We start from the raw sequence: 22,596 nt of genomic DNA on the forward strand, positions 1-22,596 counted from the left end.
ACATACGTACATATATATATGTATGTATATATATATATAAAAATTGATTTTGTTGCCTTACTTTTGTTAGCTTTTTCAACTCATTTTCCAAATTTCCTATTGCTAAGCAGAAAGTATTTAACAGGACTATTAGGAGAAGGTTCACTGGGTTCTCTGGCTTTGAGCCACCTGCGTTCTGTGCTGATGCTAGTCCTGCTCCCACTAAAGCCATGCTTACCGGGATGCCTCCCTTAGGCGTCGCAGCCTAACCCGCAGCTTGAGGCCTATGTCAGGTAGTGGCACAGGAATAAGAAATCGCTATCTTTACATTCTGGAGGTATTTTGCATGCGTCATTTTTAAAGTTGTCATGTCTGTGTCACTACAGCTCGGGACTGCTGCTCGAATTCCTTATCTAATTGCTGCGTGATAAATGAGGAGTATTGTAGGAGCATAACACTGGGGTTGGTGGCAGAGGAAGAAGCGTGTGGACTGTGAATAAGTTCTACTACGGATTCATAAGGACTTCTTGTATTTTACAGATTTGAGCTAGTTTTATAATAGGACTTAGAAAAATCGGGAATTTGTGCGTTTAATCAGGTGACTGTGGGGTTAAGTCCGCGGTACAGCTTCTGCAAGTACTTCTGTCATCCTAAGTTAAGACGTAGACTCGCGCAACGTATCCCGGTTGCCTGCGTACAAGAACCACTACCTTGTACTGATGATTGGCTTCGTACAGCAGTTAAGGGTTTCTAACAGTCATTAACTCATCTCAGCTTCAGTGGGTTTTACATCTCAGTGTGGCATAATTGTTGTGACTAATGACAATCTGGACTCTGCTTCTCTACCCCAACCCTGTTTATGATTGGCTTTTTCCAGAACTCTGTATAGGCTTTTTTTAGCTCTTCGTTCCTTTTAATCGCATCTCTCAGTGAGTTTTCAGGCCAAATCTAAATCATTAATAAATATGTAAATGTAAATAAATGGAAGAAAGTACACATAAGGAGGGGGCTACCTGTTGCTCTTTCGTTAGCCTTCTCAACGTCACACGGCTTGGGCGGCCCGGCGCGACTTAGAATCTGATCGGTGCAAGGGCAGAAACAGGAAAAGAAGGAAAAAAACCAGCATAAAGTTAGCAGGAGTACAGCATAACAGAAAGAAAAGAAGCCTGTGGGATGGCAGTTGCTGAAAGGAAAAGGTGCAAAGGCAGTACTCCTCCTGAAGTCAGTGTAAAGCGCTCGGGCACATGGGACAGGTCTGGAGTATCTGAGCTGGCAGAGTACTCAACCAGATTCCTAGCGCAACAAAAATTGTGGCTTGCGTTGAACTGATCCGTTCACTCTTAACATTAACTGTTAACAGATCCATTTCAGAGTTTTCGTGTCTGTTCACATTCACAAGAGCGTTCAGGATCTCTTGGTGAACTGCTTTCCCGATTCCGGAAGGGATCACTAGAAATGGTTGGGGGTTGTCAACCGTTAATACCTATTTTCTGATCCTGAGGAAGCACCTTGATATTGGAAGTAGCGCTGGTTGATGTACATAGCCTACGTGCTGAAAAGACTGGGTTGTGCTTGTGCCTTACTGCATGCTGGAGGATCTGCTGCTTTGCATTAGGATCCCTGTTTTATGCCTTCTGTGGCATCGGATGTGTCACACCTGCATAAAACTGAAGGAATAAACAGTGCTGCATCACTGTGAAGCTTTTTTACTACTTCCTTTCCTACTCTGGCTTACTACCAGCATGGCTGTGTGGGCGCAAGGAGTGCTCCGAGTATTTATGGAGGGAGGCCGTACACAGGTGTATGTGGGTCCAGGCTAAATAAGAACAGATCTCCTAGAAAGCTCGGCACCCACGCTGAGCTGAGTTCTGCAGAAAATCTGTCCAGAGAGCTTGGAGCTCCTTTGAAAAAGCTGGCTGCCTTCCTCTTCAGAACAGGCTTACGCAACACATGGAGTAGAAACATCCAGAACGCTTACCTACGGCTTGTAACTGCACTGCCACCTTTGCTAGGCGGAGGTTAGACTGCTGGTGGTAAGCCAGCAAACATTCTCACTGTGGGCAAGGCTAAGGTGTGCTGTAATTACTGCGGTTGCGCACGCTAGCATGGCTCACTTCCAAGTGCCTGTCCTGCTACTTTGATCCTAGACCTGTCAACGGTGGCATCGGTTCTGAAAAATCTGAGCTGGCACATTGAAGTCACTTAGGTGATTTCTAACGTCTTGCGCTCCTTGGTGCGCACGGGTGTAAAGGTAGTCTGCTCCTACATTTCAAATGCCACTCAAGCGATGCATCAAGCATTTTTGATGAAACGTAGATGAAAATGAACTACCTGTGCCACCACAAAATTGCTTCATGAGAATTACATCCTTAAATTGTTACAGTAGGAATCCTTCTTCACTTAGAATTCCTGGGTTTTTTACAGTAATGGGTTCAATACAGTTGCTAGGGTTCAATTAAGAAAGAAGTGACTGTGTAACTCGCTCCCATTTACAATTGCCTGCACAAATTTGCACTTAGACAAAGCAGATGGTGAGTTTCTTTTCTGCATTCGAGCAGCTGGTTAATACGCAGAGGTAGCTTTGGAAAATGTTACGGAATACAGTAAGAATGAAAGTAATGCTTTCAGAGTTACTGGTCTAAGAAGCAGAGTCCAAGAGCAGTTACCATTTCTAGCGTAGTTTAACCCAATACAGAGGACTCTAGAGCAGTGATAATATTTTCAGTGAAATTCTGACAGAGGTTAAAAAACCTCTTCTTGGAGGTTCTTTTTCCAGAATATACATGTCCATAGCTTTGTCAGTGCTCACATCATCGTTTTGTACACAGAACGTGGAGAATGGTGAAGAAGAATAGTAATACACACGTTTCACAGTTTCAAGTGGATTCAGCCAAATTTGACCCAGCTCTTCAAATCTCTGCCACTAAAACTTGTGCTGCGACTCACATCTGTCTGGATTTTATCCTTCTGATGAGTCTTTGTCCTTTCTGCTGTCAGGAGCTTAATTTTTGCCCTTCTGGTATATGTCCATAGGTTCTGCGTGGAAATAAGATGTTAAGTAGTTTTCTGATCTGTTCACTGAAAAGATTTAAAAGTGTATGTGATTCCATCTTTTCATAATGAAACATTCAGCAGCCTAAGGTAGGAAGCAAAAAACGACGCGGAGCATGTGTTCTACAATCAAAATTGGTCTGCCTACACATGATGGCACAGCGTCCGTTGTAGGCTTACCCATCATTTTAAGCATCCTAGAAATATTTAAGTGTCATAACCACCATAGTGCTAAGGGGAGAAGGAGCTAAGCGTGCCTGCCTGCCTTTTAACACCCCATAGCTCATTCTTTGGACGTAAAAATGTGATCTGCAGCTCTGAAAACGCTGCTGCTTAAGAAATCGGTGCCCCTGCTGCCCTTAGCTCGCCTTTGGTTGTTCGGTGCCATCACATTTTTGTTGCAGGCGGTTACTGTCCACTCAGGCCTGCTTACCGTCTCCCTCTGTAGGTCCTCCATCACACGGTCGTCAAACTTTTTTTTCAAAAAGACTATTTTCAAAAAGCAGATTTTTCATATAATAGGGTGTTTAGGGGAAGAGAAACAGCTGTGACGTAATCTGGTTAGGAAGCGGTATGTGTGACAGCAAACCCGAATAAGCTCATGTCCCCAAAGAAGAGACACAGATAAGCAAGAGGGGGGTAGACTAATTCATGGTCCCTGGCAGTTCACTGAAAACGTGCAAACCCATTTCAAGGGCAGTCACGTCATCTGTGTCTGGATGCCACTCCACTAAAAAATAAGGGCAAGGAAAGATACAGTCTTGGGATTTTATAAGGCCGGTTGAATTGAGGTATTCCGTAAGCAGACCATGCAAGAGGAATCTTACCGGCTGCTTAACCTGCAGATGTTTGCAATGAGTTCTGCATTGCTTCCAAACTAACTAGAATATTCTGCTTAGACTTGGAAAAAAAAAATTTATTTGCATCAGGTAGAGCTATTCCATTCCTCACCGGGAAAACCAAATCTATTCTTCTATTTAATTGGCATACGAGTTTTCAGATCTTCTAGGTTGATTTACAGCCCAGTAAGTTAGTGGACATGCTAACTTCAGTGATTGTTGAATTGCTAGATCGGGCCTTGATCTAAGGTCTGTTCCTCTCCCACTGATGTCAGATGGGGCGTTGCCAGTGACTACAAAGGGACCGGGAGGTCGGCCTGCTGTATCGCGATCAATAGAAACATGTATGTAGGAGAATAAAATGAATAGTCCTAACTTTAAGGAATGAACTAGTAAGTCAAGATGTCATTTTTCCAACTATTGTAGCCCACTGAACCTATAAATAATTTTTATATCTATATAGCTATACACTATATATATATGTATGTATATACAGAGTACAATACAATAACTTAACACTGGGTAACTTCTAATGATAGATTTGCATTAATAATACGGGTCTATTTTTATGTAAATAGAATATTGTAGAGTATCTTCCAGTCTTTTTCAGGATTGTTAAATTGAGAAGAGCAATTGAATATTTGTCCTATTTTTATGTTAAAAAGTGAATGGACTGAAATGTTAAATGTGAATGTAAATTTCTTATTGCAACTTTTATACTGAGTGTTTGCACTATTATAATTTCTGGAATCTAACTAAAAATAAAGGAAAAAAATTTGCTTGAATAAAGAGCTGTTTGGGATTGTTGTTTTGCTTTTGTTGGTGGGTTTTTTTAAGTCAAGTTGCCTTCATTATTCTATACCAAGCTGCTTTTCAGAAGGTCCAACTACAGCTTCTCAGTTTCAGGCTAAGAACGTGCATCTAGAAATGCTGCAATGTTACTTTCACAATTGCTTTGAACTGAAAAACCTTGTGGGAACAATTCAGCTCCCTTGTGAGTCTTGTTGACTTTCTGCATTGACCACAGTGGAAGCCAGCTTGGGCCAAGTGCTCCATCCATTGTGCAAGCAGAGGAAAGTAAACATGTGCAAATACTGGCAAAATAACTGGCCACATGGACCAGAAGACGGGGAGGGGAAGCTCGTCTCTCCCTTTCCATGAGCCAGAAATAATTGGCCAACTTTGGCCAAGTGTAGATCGTGTAGGCAACTTTATATTGTGCAAGACGCAGAACCAACCTAAGTGCGAAATTGCGTAGGTTAAATTAAAATTGATTTGAAAGCTGATCGTTACATCAGGTAACGCATCTCTCAAGAGGCTCTATAAGCTTGGGCCCAGTACCAAAGGAATTTGATTGTACGGCTTCCAAATCACAGCAGACTCCCATCTGGCCAGCTTGGAGCAAAAGCAGAGGCGCTCAGGTCCGTCACGCCTGTCCGTGCAGATATGCCCCGAGATAACTTGGAAACGCGGAGTCCCTTGTGATGGAGAACAGCCTGGGCTCAGATGCAAGGCTTTTCATTCCAAACACTAGACTAAGGCTCCCCAGCTGTTTCTCTTGCAGGTTAGAGAGCACAGTGTGGGTTGTACAGAGTTCTTGTGACGACAGCCAGTGTGATGGAACTGTTCTTGGTCTGCCCTTACACCAGTGAGAAGTGTTTGAGGCCTTACGTAGCCATTTTTTGTTTTCTCCTTCCCCTCTGAAAGACAACGTGCCAGGTTGTCAGGAGCGTCAATCAGAATAGCTCCGCTAACGTCAAAAAGATATAAATGAACTGAAAGTCTGGCCTCCGTCTTTCATTGGGCCTGTTCTGCCACACTGGTGGTTTAAGTCTTTTAATACTAAAATGCGCAACCCTCCCTGCGTTGTTCTGGGGGATTTTAGGTATATAAATACACACAGCTATAGATACTTGGGTATAAAATACGTACATACGCACATATGTTAACGAGACTGGGGTTATTCAGCCTGGGCAAGAGGAGTCTGAGGGGAGACCTCATCGCTCTCTACAACTGCCTGAAAGGGGGTTGTAGTGAGGTGGGTGTTGGTCTCTTCTCCCAAGTGACAAGCGACAGGACAAGAGGAAATGGCCTCAAGTTGCCCCAGGGGAGGTTCAGGCTGGATATCAGGAAAAATGTCTTTCCTGAGAGAGCGGTGAAGCACTGGAAGAGGCTGCCCAGGGAGGTGGTGGAGTCCCCATCCCTGGAGGGGTTCAAGGAACGTGTGGACGTGGCACTGCAGGACATGGTTTAGTGGGCATGGTGGGGTTGGGGTGATGGTTGGACTTGATGACCTTACAGGTCTTTTCCAACCTTAATGATTCTGTGATTCTGTGAGATAGTGTACATTCTGGATTAATGACCCAGGTCAGGTACTTGGAAACATTTTTCTGCCATGCCCCATTACACAGCTGAATCACTTCAGAGACATACTCACACAGTGAGAATTCATTTTGCTTAAAAAATGAGGTAGTATCAGCGGTGGGTTGCTTATATCCTCTGGTAACAATTCTGGACAAGAACGCCAGTTCCCATTGTGGATGGTTTATGCTATAGGAACGCAGTCCCTGAATTCCAGAGAGAGACTGCATTTATGTAGCATAAACCACCCAGGGGTGGACCTGGTGTTCTTGTCCAAAAGCATTATCTGAGGATATTGTCAATTTGAAACAGGGGGAAGGGGAGAACGGAGACTGAGAACATTGCGTGCATCATTTAGGCATTATTGGTGCATTGCCATTGTATCCGCGTCAAAGCCTTCCAGATTTGCAGCCAGTCCCCGGGGCAGCGGGTCGCCTAATGCACTGTTCCGGCTGGCGGAACATGATGTTCAATGGGAGGAAAGAATTACACAGGTACCAGTCACGGACCATATTCTCATTTGGGCCGTTCTGATGGAAAAAAAGCCCTAGCTGGAAAGCAGGCCACGTAGTGGAAATTGTCTGTGGACAATTCTGGCTCCCACTAAACCCACTGAACTGTGGAGAGAGCGTTTGAGGATGGGGATCTCGAGGTATAGCCAGGCTACTTAGGAGTCCTGAGCTGATCCTGAACATCCAGTCCTGTGCAGATTATTTCTGCTATCAACCGCAGCAGTAGTTTGCGTAGGTTTGCAGGCTCGAGGCTCAGAGAATAGAAACTGGCTTCTAATATTATGTTAATAGGAGCCCCCCAGGATAATGCTCTTTCTATACCAATAACGAGACATTGGTCCACGATTTAGCCATAGCAAGCTAGCACGGAAGAAGTAGAAGGAGCTAGTGATGAAGAAGTAGTCATGATTATTATGGATGTTTACCCTGCCATTTACTAGGCATAGTCTGAAGATGCCAGTGAGGGCTTTCATAGGGACAGGGTAACGTACCAGTTGCTACACCACCACAGACGAAGCAGATAAGCTTCTCTCTCACAAATGCTCTGCTTCACTAAGTCAGTGGGACTCCGATGACTTCATTAGCATTCCCTCATCGCAGACCACCCGGGGATTCATCTGCTCGATTCTAATACGACAAGAAAGAGCCATTGATATTCATCGGGCCTGACCTCCTGTACAGGACTACGCTCAGTCTGGCCACGCCACTGCACTGCACAAACACAGCATTTTTTGTTTATTATTAGATGTAATAAAGTAAAGCAAATCCATCATTTTCTGGTCGCTGAGAGATTTGAAGTTAGACATTTGTTTGGCATTGGCCAAACTGTGCTCATACTGTTGCCAAAGGTCATGAAAGCACCACCGACTGTTTTCCCCCAAACTCTATAGTTACTCTGTATGTTTATTGAACTTTGGCAATAATATTATGTGCTCCTCAGCAGCACTGCCAACATAATTAGAAAGGAGCAGTCATATCAGAAAACACACAGCAAGTTACTGAGGAACGGTCCCAGTTGAATATTAACTCAGATTGACTTCTGGGGTGTAGAAACACGTAGAAAGTGTGTTGGACACCGTCTAGTGAATAAACAACATGCAGCTAGAACACACTGTGGCGCTCCGGTAAGACTGAAGTGGGTAAGCGTATAATGAAGAGGAGTCATTGACGTAATTACAAAGGCACAATGTGGTGGCACATTGATTTTTATCAAGGTCAGTGACCTCTACTGCTATTAAAGTGTACCTAGTTTCTTACTACTGAGGTAAGTAGACTTTTTGAAGTCAAATATTGATCCGCCAGACCTTTGGATAAAAAAGATACTTCTCTCAATTTGGCAATTCCCCACAACGGTTTTTGAGCAGCTGCTTGTATATTATAAGCTTGTTTAACCAAGAGAGGCAACAATTTTTAATGCCTTAAGGTTTTATAGTTGACTTAAGACAGTAGCATCTTTAAATATGTCCAACCTAACCCTCTTCCCACATAGACCCCAAGCACTGCATCTGAGGGCAGAGCTGGTCCATGCTGAGTGAGGATGGGCACCGAACTTCTCTCTGAGGGATAAAGGTGTGCTCCTTCAAGGCTTTTCTTTACTCAGTCCTAACGTTACATCAAAGCAGAAAAAAATTTGGCCGTTAGAATACTACTTTCAATTCCCTGTCATTGGTGGACCTAGATGAAGAATTTCTAACATCAACATCCAAATTAACAGCATTTAAGAATATTTACAAGGCTTCAGAGATAAAGAGCCAAGTCTCATTGTTCCACAAACTCTCACTGAAATGAATCATATGGAAGGTGATTCAGACATTTAAATAAGGGTTTGACTTTCTGAGCAGCCATGAAACCCGGTTACTATAGCAAGACTGTGGTTTTGAGCGCGCAAAATCAGATTCATTGTCCAGCTGGACAGATCCAGTCATAGCAAGAGGTACACTACCCAAAACCTGTAGAAATATATACAGTTGGAGTGGGAATTACACCACACTTAGGTCTATTCCTGGACATTGTAGCCAAAGACACTGACCTTGCCTCTGGCCAGAAAAAAGGTCATTGCCACACTGAAAAATGGGATATTCCAATGGTTGCAAAGGTACCACTTCCACACTACCGCCATAAATAATGCCATATTTTTCTCCAGTGATCGGAACACCATAGTTCAGCAGAATTCTACCAACTATGAGGAAAGTCTTCCAAAAGGCAAAAACTTCGAAGTCACTGGAGAGCAAGTTCATAAATGTACATAAGTGCACTGAAAAGCTTGTTTAACAGGCCAAAGGAGTCATACAGTTTCGGAAGGTTTCAGCAAAGGTTTTGCTGGTGAAGGGGCTGGCGGGCATGTCCTGTGAGGAGCGCCTGAGGACTTGGGCTTTAGTTTGCAGAGGAGGAGGCTGAGGGACGACCTCACCACTCTCTGCAGCTTCCTGAAGAGGGGACGTGGAGAGGGAGGTGCTGAGCTCTTCTCCCTGGGACCCAGTGCCAGGACGCGTGGGAACGGCTCGAAGCTGCGTCCCTCAGGGGAGGTTCGGCCTTGACATGAGGAAACCTTTCTTTACCGAGAGGGTGGTCCAACCCTGCAACAGGCTTCCTGGAGAGGTGGTCGATGCCCCGTGCCTGTCAGTGTTTAAGAGGCATTTGGACCATGCCTTTAATGCCATGCTTTAACTTTGGTCAGCCCTGAAGGGGTCAGGCAGATGGACTAGGTGATCGATGTACATCCCTTCCAACCCCTCCTCTTTTCTCTTCTCTTCTCTTCTCTTCTCTTCTCTTCTCTTCTCTTCTCTTCTCTTCTCTTCTCTTCTCTTCTCTTCTCTTCTCTTCTCTTCTCTTCTCTTCTCTTCTCTTCTCTTCTCTTCTCTTCTCTTCTCTTCTCCTCTCCTCTCCTCTCCTCTCCTCTCCTCTCCTCTCCTCTCTTCTCTTCTCTGCTTTCCCTTCCCTTCCCTTCCCTTCCCTTCCCTTCCCTTCCCTTCCCTTCCCTTCCCTTCCCTTCCCTTCCCTTCCCTTCCCTTCCCTTCCCTTCCCTTCCCTTCCCTTTTCTCTTCTTTTCTCTTCTTTTCTCTTTTCCCTTCTCTTTTCCCTTCTCTTTTCTCTTCTTTTCTCTTCTCTTTTCCCTTCTCTTTTCTCAAGTGTCTTCCAAACACATATATAAAATTACTTTCTCCCCGCATCACGAATCTCAGCATTTTCAGTAGTGCCCAGGCATGTAATTCCTGCTGAAATAAGTGGAAATGAAGTGCTAAGGTGCTTTTGGAAATTCCTACTGGGTTCCTCTGGGCAGCTTTATGTACCTAAAGAGGCCAAGTCCACAGGGAGTGTTGGACTGGTTCCATTTCAATGTCTGTGGCTGTCCAAGGAGCTTACAATTCACTGGGACAGAGGCTTTGCTCCTTTTGCACGCCCCACAGTACCATAATGCTAGAAAGACCAAGGGAGGCACTATATCTGCAGAGTTTATTTCATGATGAGGCTCTCTGCTGGTTTAAGCCTCCATGTCAATAAATGAGGTCATATCTTCACTGAGGAGTTCAGCCTGATCAGCAGTCTTGGAGCACTCCTGTTTGACTTGCCTATACACAAAACTCAGATACAGGAAGAATAGGTTATGGGAATTTGAATCAGATTTGCATTTTAATGGGGTTTCATCCATAAACAACTCATAATCTGGGCCTGTCTTCTAAATAATTTAGGAAATACAGTTTAATTTCCTTTCATTTTTATTTTTTCCTTTGTCTTGCCCATTACTTTAATCTTTCTTCTATTTTATTCTTTCCACATGGCTCCAAATTTAGGAAAGCATTTTCATCTTTGTGTCCCTCTCTTCATTTCTTCTTCTTCTTTTCACTCTCCTTTTACTCTGCACCACCATTTGTATTCTTCTTCTGGCTCTTCCTTCTTCCTTCCAATTCGCCAAACAAGGATCACAGAATCGCAGAATCACACAATGACAGGGGTTGGAAGGGACCTCTGGAGATCATCTAGTCCAACCCCCCCCGCCAGAGCAGGCTCACCTAGAGCAGGTTGCACAGGGATGCATCCAGGCGAGTTTTGAGTATCTCCAGAGAAGGAGACTCCACAACCTCTCTGGACAGCTTGTTCCAGTGCTCTGCCACCCTCAAAGTGAAGAAGTTCCTCCTCATGTTTAGATGGAACATCCTATGACCAAGTGTGGTGCCCGTTACCTCTCATCCTGTCACTGGGCACCACTGAAAAAAGACTGGCCCCATCCTCCTGGCACCCACCCTGAAGTATTTATAAGCATTAGTAAGATCCCCCCTCAGTCTTCTCTTCTCCAGACTAAAAAGCTTCAAGACCCTCAGCCTTTCCTCATAAGAAAGATGTTCCAGTCCCCTAATCATCTTCGTAGCCCTTTGCTGTATCCTCTCCAGCAGCTCCCGGTCCTACTTGAACTGGTCATCCCACCATGGGTCGTCAGACGGAGTAGAGTGCTGAGCTCCACTTACCAGCTCTACTGCCTATTATGTACTTCTTTATGCAATCACCCTCTGCACCAAAAAACATCAGGCTAGTTGCAAGAGCAGGGAGAAGGCGTGATACTGTTCGGCCCAGGAAAGACTGCACCCACCTCCTAACTGCTTGGACACTTTTGCAAGATTTGTGACTTCACAACTAGAATTACATATCCAATTCAATATGGTATGTTAGGGAAGCATATGAGCTAAGGGCTGGTTCAGCATCCAAGTTCCCTTCAGGAAAACTGTTTCACGACGTCATCAGAGTGGGAAATGAAGAAATGACCAGAGCAGCAAATGAAGAAGCGCAGTCTCTCAGATCAGACCAGAACACCAAGGGAAAAAGGTGTCCCTTTTTTTCCCTGTATGTATGTTATTCCTTGGTAAACTGAAAAATAATTCCAGTTTCGTCCTCTTCCAGATGAGGCTCCTCAAACTCCCATGTCTCTGAAGTGAATTCGTGTGTTTGCACTGGAATGAAAGGGCTGAAATTTGAATGAAACACTGTGCTGTTTTTGTTTTCCCCATTTTTGTCGGGTTTGGAAGTAAAAAATATTAAGAATTAACGTTTCCCACAAGGGAATGCAGTAAAAACATTTAAATAATTTCCTACGTGGGTTTTGTAACTTTGGAACAAATTTAGTAAGGGAGATGAAGTTATCTCCTAAAATGAGATCAACAAAGGAATCTTTCAAGCCATATACTTAAAGCAGTGGGAGGTTTGATATAATAGATATGGAGGTGCATAATAATATTGCTAGAATTGTCTGCCATCTCGCATCACACAGCAGAAGAGAGGAAGGTGTGTAAGCATAGACCAAAGAGCTGGATCCAGACCTATGGAGTTATTGCTCCAAAATATCAGGTAGACAATGCTGAGGAGGAAGATGGACATACCAAGGAATGTAATTTTAGTGAAGGAATGGTTCATAATGGATAGGTGTGAGTGCAGGACATAGCAGTGTCATTGAAAGATGCGAGAAGCCTTCAAGGTGCCACTCATGCCAGAGCTTGGCTGTTTCACGTCCAGGCTACAGATACCCCACGGCCAAGGTAATATCATCACCGCAGCTTGTCTGCTGAGCTCCACATGCTTCCATTAATTTTGGACTCTTTTCTGTCTGATGTCTGCCTAGTTATGTCCTTCCTGTTCTCTGTAACAACCTGCCACCACTTCATAATAAGCTAAATCTGTAGGCCATAAAAGAAACCATGGCTAACAGTGAGACCAACTTGCAAACCTCCTAATTTATGTCTTGAGAACATTTGGCAAGGAGCTAGAGGAAACGGCAAGTAACGGCTTTGCAGGAAAGGAGAAGGTTATTTTTTAAGAGGTTTGTAGAAAAAGGCCATGGAAGGTACGCATAAAGATGATGCAGCTACAAACAGCGCTGGTGGACTGTGAGATGCCACGAAAAGGATACACTAGGAAGTGAGAGCAAGCATGGCGAGGAAGGCAAAGTGCACGCTGGAAGCCAAGGCCAGGACTTTTTGAAGGGATCCAGTGAAATGATGTCAATTTTTCTCAGACCCACCAAAAAGCTTCTCAGAATCATAGAATCACTAAGGTTGGAAAAGACCTGTAAGATCATCAAGTCCAACCATCACCCCAACCCCACCATGCCCACTAAACCATGTCCTCCAGTGCCACGTCCACACGTTCCTTGAACACCTCCAGGGATGGGGACTCCACCACTTTCCTGGGCAGCCTCTTCCAATGCTTCACCGCTCTCTCAGGAAAGACATTTTTCCTAATATCCAGCCTGAACCTCCCCTGGCGCAACTTGAGGCTGTCTCCTCTTGTTCTATCGCTTGTCACTTGGGAGAAGAGACCAACACCCACCTCACCACAACCCCCTTTCAGGCAGTTGCAGAGAGCGATGAGGTCTCCCGTCAGCCTCCTCTTCTCCAGACTGAACAACCCCAGCTCCCTCAGCCATTCCTCATCAGACTTGTGCTCCAGACCCCTCACCAGCTTCGTCGCCCTTCTCTGGACACGCTCCAGCACCTCCACGTCCTTCTTGGAGTGAGAGGCCCAAAACTGAACACAGCATTCGAGGTGTGGCCTCACCAGTGCCGAGTACAGGGGCACGATCCCCTCCCTACTCCTGCTGCCCACACTGTTTCTAATACAGGACAGGATGCCGTTGGCCTTCTTGGCCACCTGGGCACACTGCAGCTTCTCATGCAGTTTCATGCTGTGCAGCGTTGTTTGCCTCGCTGGGAGAGCCGATATTATGTCCCACTGGCACAGCAGGACAGTGCAAACATTGCAACACTATGTCAAGGCATCACTCTCCGCTCCGTGCTATATAAGGAACAGGCTTGCCGAGCTCTGCAAGGTACGGTATGGCTGACCTGGTGGGTTTGCCCACCAAGCCACAAGGCCACTCGTTTGAAAACTAACTACTAATATTCAAAATGAGGTAAGGGTTGGTCTAGCCTCTTCTATGTTTATAAAGGACTGAGAAATTTTTTTTCTTTTTTTTTTTTTTTTTTTGCCCAGCCACAAATATCTCAAAATAGTTTTTGTTTAGTTCTCAAAATATTCCTGTAGGAACCTCCCCTGGGAGTTTAGGAAATAAATAGCTTATCCTGGACAGACTATTTATTTCCAGGATGTTTACTCATGCAATCCATGTGATTGTAAAGTGCCTCCATTTCTCAAGCTCTCTTTCAGTTCCTTGGGGGCACATAATTTAAACCTAGCAACTTTCCCCATATACTGACAGACTGTTATTCCTAAATATTGAACTGGTAGCTCCAATTCTCTATTCATAGTGCAATTATTAATGCGGCAAGAGAGGGTGGTTTATGATTAGGTTTGAAATACCCAGACTCCCTGGAACCACAAGTTCAAATCCTGGTGAGATCAGCCCTTCACCCCTCTGTAGACGTGGTTCTGCGGGACATGGTTTAGTGGGCATGGTGGGGTTGGGGTGATGGTTGGACTTGATGATCTTACAGGTCTTTTCCAACCTTAGTGATTCTGTGATTCTGTAAGTCTGTCTGCGCTAGATGCCCTCTACAACCTCAGGTCACCTGCATAAAGCCCTGAAATTAGGTCTGTCTGATTAGCTTAAAGGTCCACAGGTTATGCTTCGTCCAAAGGGACTACCCCAATATTTGTGCATACGCCCCCTCATGCCGGCGCTTGCTCTACAGCGCTGTGATATAGCAGCTGTTCACTGCCACCCACCACAGAGCTGACTTGCAATTTGGGAGGGCTGGTGCAGTCCAGCTGCTTTTCTCTGTTGACAAAAAATTACAGTCCTCCACCTGAACCGCACCATTTCAGACCAATGCAATTCTCGTCTAAGAGCTGATATTTGGAAACTGCTTGCTTTAAGATAAAATGCTGCCATTCCCACAGTTGGTAGCTGCAAACGCCGTGAAATTCAGACTGCAGTAAAATAATCTTCAGTTTATTCTCGCTGCCTATTTTCCTAAAAGAAGAGCTTTTTCATGGTAGATGTAACATTTGTTTTCTCATTTATATTTTGGGCAAGAGAAGCAGTGAGAAAATAAAATCGGGATGGGAACAGATATACATCCATCAACATACATAAGTCCATCAGCATACATCCATCTTGTGACAGATCCTCAGTGTGCCTTAAGCACCCATGTGAAGCCAATAAACCACTAGATATATTTTTGTGATTGAAACAGGCAGCAAGCAGCAGAGATCAAACAGCAACAAACACAGCACATAGATAAGTTGGCTAGACCATTTTCCAATGATTAAGTCATCCTAGATATCTGCTGAAACTCCTAAAAAAATGGTAAATCTGTGATTTAGGGAGTCTCTGCAGCAAAGGATGTTGGGAGGCTAGCAGGGCTATAAGAAGTGAAGTAGCACCTGAAGCCAGATCACCTGAGACGCAGAGGAAGATATCAGAGGGAAGCTGGTGGGTCTGGTAAGGCTGTTCTCTTTTGTCAAAGTTGGTGCAAGATACGTTCTCCGTGGTAGACTCTGATGTTCTTAAATGGTTTATCTTGCTCTGTTGTTTTTAGACTTCTCCCCTCCTTTATCTATAATGGTGTTATTAAAACAACTGAACAGAAAGAGTTTGTTGCTTGTGTATATGTATCTCTAAAGCACAGAAAAGTGTGAAAGAAAAAACACTTTTGTTGTTTTTCTCAGAAGCTTTGGTTGAAAAAAAGTCTTTAAAAACTAACTTTAAATAAAAAATACCTTTTAATTGACTGTCTGAACTTTAATGAGTAAGGGGAAGGCATCAAAATATATAGCCAAGGATGGGCTTGTGCGGGGGGGGGGTGGGTGGTTGCAAACTCCTTATTCCCTCTCTAAGTTTAATCATGCAAGCTTGCTGGCAGTAAGCTTCTATGATGAAGACTAAGGGAAGTCAATCTGGCTGACCAGGAAAGGAAAAAGGCAGTGTCTGTAGGCTCAGTGCTGCTTACATGTCACACAAGCTAGCACTGCTAAGGAGCGAGTGGGAGAAATGGGTATCCACATAAATGATAATGGGTTTTCCTTCCCTCCCCCCCACCTCTTTCTAAGGAGGAAAAAACCACAAAACACTTGACTTGGTATATTGAAGAGTCAGTGCTCTACCTCTTGCCTCCTGTTCTTTAGAAACACAAAGTGGCTGTGAAACTCTGCTAAACTCAGCCCTTACACAGGTGCAAAACGTTGACAAGGAATGGAGAACTGATGCCTTTTACTTCAGTAAATGTATCACCTTGTCCTCCTGTGCCCCCCTCTGTTGCTATGTCCTTGCCCCCCACCCCCTGCCAAGTCTTTGATCTATAGGGCCTGGAATATGGGCACTTAAAACATATTGACCCCTTGATGAGCTTCATGCAATCAACCTGCATGAAATATCTAACTGCCTCATGAATGCAAAGAGCTCAACAGTTCCTAGAAGTACTTAACTGCTCATCTAATTAAGATATTTATCTTAAACTGGATATATTTATCCCAGGCTTCTCCATGTATAAGAAGTCAAGTTCCTTTTTCTTGGGGGTTGGCAAATGGGTAGGGGAAGTGCTGCTAACAAACCCAATCTTGCCATTGTTGTAAATTCAGTTGAAAACTTGCACAGAACATAGATGGTTTAGGATCGGCAGCAGAAGTAAGCCAAATGCCAAGTAAGTAAGAGGGAATGAGAGGTTTGTGAGCCCCCTTTTAAGAAAATAAGAGAAACAAAATCACAATTAGAGTAAGAGATGCTTGCTTGAATCCCGAACTTCTCCTCACATCTCACTAGAGCACTTGAATTTTTGCTACGCTATGGTAATCCCTCTGGCATGTAATGGTTTTTATCTACCTACGCAGTGTTAACATACTTTTGGGGTTGCAGCTCCTATTTGTATACTCTGAAGGAGAAAACACTGTCTTAATGATGTTGCAGTTAATGAGATATCTTAAAAAAAATTCTAGCATATGTGGAGCTCCACATGCAGAGGGCTGGGACAGGAGTAAGTGTTGTATGTGTGACAAGCTGTCTTTTAATGTTCTGTTTTCAACATGGCTCTTCCAAACCCATTAAGAACACTGATCTGCACAAAGGATAAATTCCATGTAAAGACAGAATGTAGATATGAAAATGGGAGCGCCTTGGATTTGGTTTTGCAGCAGCTGAACGTCTTACTCTACCATCTCTCGCTATGTAAGCAATGACACAATTTTTCTCTTATTTTCTTAAGGCAATAAACCTGACTTCAAGATGTCAGAGGAAGAAGATTCTTTTCTGAATGTTAAAAGGTCTCTGAAAAAGAGAATGGTGAAACACAGCACTCCAGTGGACTCAATGCTTTCAAGAACAATGCCATCTCTTGCAGATCTCACAAATCAGTCAATCAAGGACCAAGATGCCAGTAAGAGAGTTTATGGATCTCCAGTGCCTAAATCAAATCTAAGTAGATCATTAGCTCAAGTATCATCAGTACGTGTGGAAGCATACATCCCTCATATGTCCCCGAAAAGGCTTTCAACAGCGTTTGACTCGCAAGAATTAAACAAAGAGACAAGCCAAAGCTCTCGGGCTGTATTTTCTAGAAGGAGGCTTTCCACAGTGATGGCCTCTGATGAATCAAATGAAGAGCCAAGCGACAAGGTTGTCCCAAACATGGAAACTCAAGCTCCCACCAAAGCATCTGAGGAGGCTGCAGTAACTCCCAGGAGTGGACCTTCATGGCTTGTTGCTGGAATACCAGGGATAAAAGATGTCCCGATAGTAAAAACCAGAAAGAAGAAAACTGATAAAGCTCTTGTGGTAATTGTTTTCCCTTGGTTATGAAAAAGCTAAGCTATACAATTTCCTACCAGTGCTGAATATATACAGATCTTTCTAGTAATAGGGGAATGTTTTAGTTACGGAACATCTCCGCAACTTTCACCAGTGAGAACATGTATTTATGAATTGGGTCATAACCTGCTAGGCTCTGTGGTACCATTCCTAATCACAGTCTGGATGGGAGGCAGTCTTCCAAACCAGTACTTGCTTCAGCTTGTGAACTTGCATGACTAGCTGTGTACACTAGTGCAAAAGTACAATTTTTTTAATATATCTTTCTTTAGGAGAAACTTAAGAATGGGAAGAAATCAGCTATTTGAATTCTCAAGTTTCTTAATGTTGGCAAGTTAACTAAAACTGGAGAAAAAAAATCTACTTCATTCCTTGTTTCAGCCAAATCGTAGTGCTTTATGAAAAGAATGGCAGTCATTGCAAATGGGGTCTTGAGTGCAGTCCTTCAACTGGTGAGGGTTTCCTGGGAAAAGCTTAGATTAATAGACCTTATGTAGGCCTCTATTCTTCTGTTCTATGGAGCATGAGAACTCAAATTTCCTAGAACTTTGGTTATTGGCAAGGGTCCTGTGGAAAGCCCCTAGAAAGGATAGGGAGGCAACGGAGTTAGACTCTTAAGGTTGTCATGTCAGTGTGAAAACATCAATTTCTGTTCTGGTTTGGTTTTTCTCCTGTACCATATTGTTCATGGGTGTGTTGGAAACTCGGGAAAACTCGCCCACTCTGAGACTAAAGGCTGCTTAGCTTAAAACAAATGGAAAACTTCAGCCAAAATCCAGCTGGGTTCATAATGCCTTTGTGTATGTTGTTTGGGGTTTTGGTTTTTTTTTTAAAGCAGGTGACATCTGAATGGATTAGGTTGACTAAATAATATTTTCTTTTCTATAACAGAGAAAGAAACAAAGAGAATGGGTGCTTCGTCAACTTAAAAACATTGAGGAAGCAACTGAACACGAACTGACAATTGAAGAAGCTTGATTGAGCCCATCCTTCTTGTGGGAATAGCTGGTTCCAATAAATCACACACCTGACTATAGTGCCTGTTAGAACGTTTTGGAAGGAAAGAGGAAGGTTTTTTTTGTTTTGTGATTCTTTTTGCCTCTTAAATCTAGGAGGAGTCGGGTACAAATTAAGAAGTGCCTCTACATGAGAGCCGATGTTAATTTTCTAATGGCCGAAGGCCTGGAACAAAGAAGGGAGGGAGAAGTTTGTGTAAGAATCATTCTTCATCCTGCCACAGCTCTTCCTGACCGTACTCTTTTGTGTCGCGTTCAAATCTTCTAGGGTCGCTGATGTTCCTTAAGTGACAAAGTCCTAGTGGCCACATTGCGTGCAATCCTGGTTAGCCAAAGGAGAATCGCCTCGTCTGAAGAGTAATCAAAACTGATGCAATCGGGAATGTTTTTGCTGCTAGCTGGGGAGATGAGGAAATAGTGAGAGGCACCAAGGAGGGAGGCCAGCCTCTAGAGATTACTAATTAATGACAGTTTGTTTTGAAGTTTTGGTTCAAAATGAGTTTGCCCCAGCCCCAGATTGCGAACGCGCCTCGCTGTCGCATTGGCAGTCCTTAATGTTCAGCTGTGTGCTTTGAGGGGGAGTATGGGGTTTCTGGTTTTCTCCAGAGCTGCTGCATGGTGGGGATGGGGGGAAGACGGGTGTCTCCCTGACAGCTGGATTGGCAAAATGTCAATTCAGCTCACAACAGCTCTTTCTGAAGCACCAGTCAAGAAGTGACGCAAAAAGCATAATGCTCGTGTTAGTTCCTACTGCTGTCTCTTACTTAATCTTTAGGCGGCGTTTAACACTAAGTGATCTATGGGGCATCAGCAGCAGGGACCCAGAGCAACTTTACCGTGTGCACACACATATCCCTGCACTTGTGTGGCTCTAGCACATGCGCTTTCCTGGCTATACTGGTTTTGCAGCCTGTCCCAGGCACTACCTAATTACCCCAAAGGGGAGAGGTCCTGTTCAAAAGAAGCTGCAAATTAAGGATGGAGACAAGGGAAGCTTTTGCATTTCCTTCTACACACTGAAACTTGTGGTATCTCATGTCCAAGGTGGAAGAGAAGCAGAAGTGTGGCCCAAGCCAACATTATGAGACAGGCTAACCAATAGCAGCTGTGTTATGCCTAAAAATGCAAGAGTGGAGTTGCGGTTTTACAACCTCTCTCAGGATTTAAAAGGAATTAGGATGTTTTTGCTAATAATTCCTGAAGTGAAGCTCTCTGAAGAGTTTCTCAGGAGAACAGCCTTGTCCTCAGACCCGCATTTCTGTGGTAGCTAGGCAGTGGGGCAATGTTGCCCCTCAGGTCACCAGCCAAGGCACGCTCGCTTGGTTAGATGTTTAGTTAATGTTCTGGTATTTGTTTGTGTGTGTTACCCAGGCTGCTTGTCTGGCCTCCACAGGTTCCTCTGGCAACCAGGGAGCTCCTGGCTGATGTAGATCCCAAGCTGCTTTTGAGATAAAATAGGCATGGTTGCAGATGTGCTGCTATTCCCCTTGAGCTTGCAGGCATTTCATCAGCATCTATGATTTGTGCCAGGGGCTGAACTAAGATCAGGCAAGTGCAAGGTTAGTGTAAAACCCTCCTCTACCCCTGGGACAAGCACAGATTAGTCTGGCCACATGACCCAATGCTTAATCCAAATGACCCAGTTCTGTCTCTTGTTTATTTGTACCTTCCCAGATAGCCAGTTCCACTTGTTCCTTCTTCAGGCTTCTCATCCTGGTCTCAGAAAGTCTTGATAACTGCTTCTGCTTTACTCTCTCCAGATCGCTTCTCAAAGTCCCTCTTGGCTCCTGCCTGAGCCCATCCAGTTCCTTCGTCTTCAAATGTCTCCATCTAATGTCTTCTTCAATCTGGCCTCCAGTGGCTTCCTTCCTTATAAGACACAGAAGGCTTCTGTCTTCCATGCCTGCTCTTCACTGCTGAATTCCTTGCCCATCTGATACTCTCCGATTCCTGATGTCAGTCTTCTGCCAAAACTCAGACTCGGCTGTCATACCCCTAAGTCCCTTCGTCTACTTAGGTTGACCCCGCTCCATGGCGCTTGGCCAAGTGGAAAGGTCACTAAAGGCCTATTGGACCAAGTTCCAGCCCTTAGTGGGCCAGGGATGTTGTTGCTGGGAAAGTCCTTCTCAGGCCCTGCTTCGGGCTACATCAAATGCAAAAGGAATCCAGGGACTATGGCTGCTTAACATCTAAGACGACTTTGGGTTTGTGCCAACTGCAATGCAAAACTTTCTAAGATTCAGAACACAGTCGATGCTGGGAAAGTTCTCCAGAAAACAAGGCTGCTGCCCTGCCAAAGTCATGGAACTAGTTGGTGCCAGTAAAATCCCAGAGACTTTCCTCAGTGGAGGGAAACAAACTGCCCAGAGTGGTAACCCAGAATTGACTTCAACTGGGTCTTTGCAAGTTCTGAAGCTGTATCAGGCAGACAGATGCCCAAAACTAAGGGCTTTCAGGATTTTGGAAACCCCTTCTACTTCCTCTGGAATGTTTAAAAAGAAATACAGAAGACAGCGTAGCATTTATCTCACAGTAACTTAGGTCCTCATGAATTTGCCAAAGTCACAATATTGCTCTGATAAGCTTTCATGAGAAATTAGAATTAATTGGTGCTTCAGGGGTTTTCTGAAACGTGTCTGATATTCTGCATCAACAGTATTATTGTTAATTATAGGTTAGAACAGCAAGGGACTTCAACCAGACCTATATAGTACTAAACTACACGTTATCCCCTTGTGAATGATGTTCCCAAAAAAAGGCTTGTTTCTGATTTTTAAAAGCCAGGATGTTAGGGAATGTGAAACTAGGTATTATCAAACTACGCATACAAAACTACACTACTAGTATTGCACTTTGCATATAAGTATATCCACTGGGGCAAAAATGGAAAAAAAAAAACCACGGCCCTTGTACTTTTGTTTATAGGGTTTGCACTTTCCTTCGTTTCTCCAGTAGACTCCCAAGTCTACTGGAGTTTAATGTTGAAGTTTAACGACACAGCTAGTTTTCTGTTTTAGCATACACATATACTTTGAAAAGAATGGGCTTTGAGAGAGATGCTAGTAGTATGCAGTGTCGATGTTGTTTAATGTTCATCCTCTAGTGGCAACAATGGCGAATTACTGTTCGGTTAGCAACTTTCTTCATGTGCAAAGTTCCTTTAGGCATAGTTATATTGCTATATCACCGCAGCGTAAAGAAAAAAGACTTCAAGGAAGCCATGAAGTCCAACACCTCCAAAAAATGGGCCTCTCTAATTATTAGTGACCTTAAGTACAGATTGCAGGTGCTGAGGCTGGAAAAGATTAGGGGCTCCAGACACCAGATTCTGATCAGAAGATAACCCCCAAGGCATCATGTCCTGTACAATAAAACCCCCTTTTTCTGCACGGATGAATGTGAATCAGAGTTGCAACAGGTTTCTTGAGCCTTGCTCTTGTCCTGGCTTTCAAAAGCAACACTGAACATGTTTGTAAGTTCAGAACAGCCTTCCCGCTGAGGGTGCTCTTTTAGGGCAGTATTTTTCCTTTAGGAGCTAAGCAATGACCTTGACCTGGGGAACTGTTTTCAGTACACTTGTCTCTGAACGGATATTACACAATCTACCTGCTGATGGTGACTAAGCGTGATGTTGGATGGAGAAGAACAAAAACACTACCAAGAACAGAGGGAAGAGACAGAAATGTCTTCACCCTGGATTTATGAGCTCAGCCTTGTTCCCACTGAAGCAATGGTAACACTCCTGTTGACAGAGCTGGGAGTGCTCTGCCCAGCTGCAGTGCTTCTGTAGGAGGCCAGATTGAAAAGAAAAAATGTTTAGCACACATATTCAGATTTAAATAACAGCAAACTGGTAACTAAGTTACTTTGCTGATCATAGCTGAACAATTTTAGGATAACTAGGAAAAGTGGAAAACTCATAAACAAAAACAGGTTTTCTTTTTTTCTCTAAATCACAACATAGTTACATTTCCGTTATGGACAAAACCCTGTGTCACTGACCTGTACTCCGGTGTATTTTGTTCTATAAGACACACAAGCACAAAAGTCTCCCTTAGCTCCATCTCTCGTTGCAGTCCACGATGCTTAAT

The 22,596-nt window shown here is 43.9% G+C and overlaps 1 protein-coding gene across 1 annotated transcript; it reads left to right on the forward strand.

The window, feature by feature from the left end:
• The first annotated feature begins 12,188 nt into the window (after nucleotides 1–12,188).
• CCDC201 (coiled-coil domain containing 201) lies at nucleotides 12,189–18,467 on the forward strand. Its single transcript, XM_059819090.1, has 3 exons — nucleotides 12,189–12,267; nucleotides 16,888–17,456; nucleotides 18,381–18,467. Exons 1-3 carry the CDS (start codon nucleotides 12,189–12,191, stop codon nucleotides 18,465–18,467), a joined length of 735 nt encoding a protein of 244 aa, XP_059675073.1.
• The last annotated feature ends 4,129 nt before the right edge of the window (nucleotides 18,468–22,596 follow it).

This window comes from Gavia stellata, chromosome 6, assembly GCF_030936135.1.
Source record: "Gavia stellata isolate bGavSte3 chromosome 6, bGavSte3.hap2, whole genome shotgun sequence".
In the NCBI taxonomy this organism is placed as follows: Eukaryota; Metazoa; Chordata; class Aves; order Gaviiformes; family Gaviidae; genus Gavia; species Gavia stellata.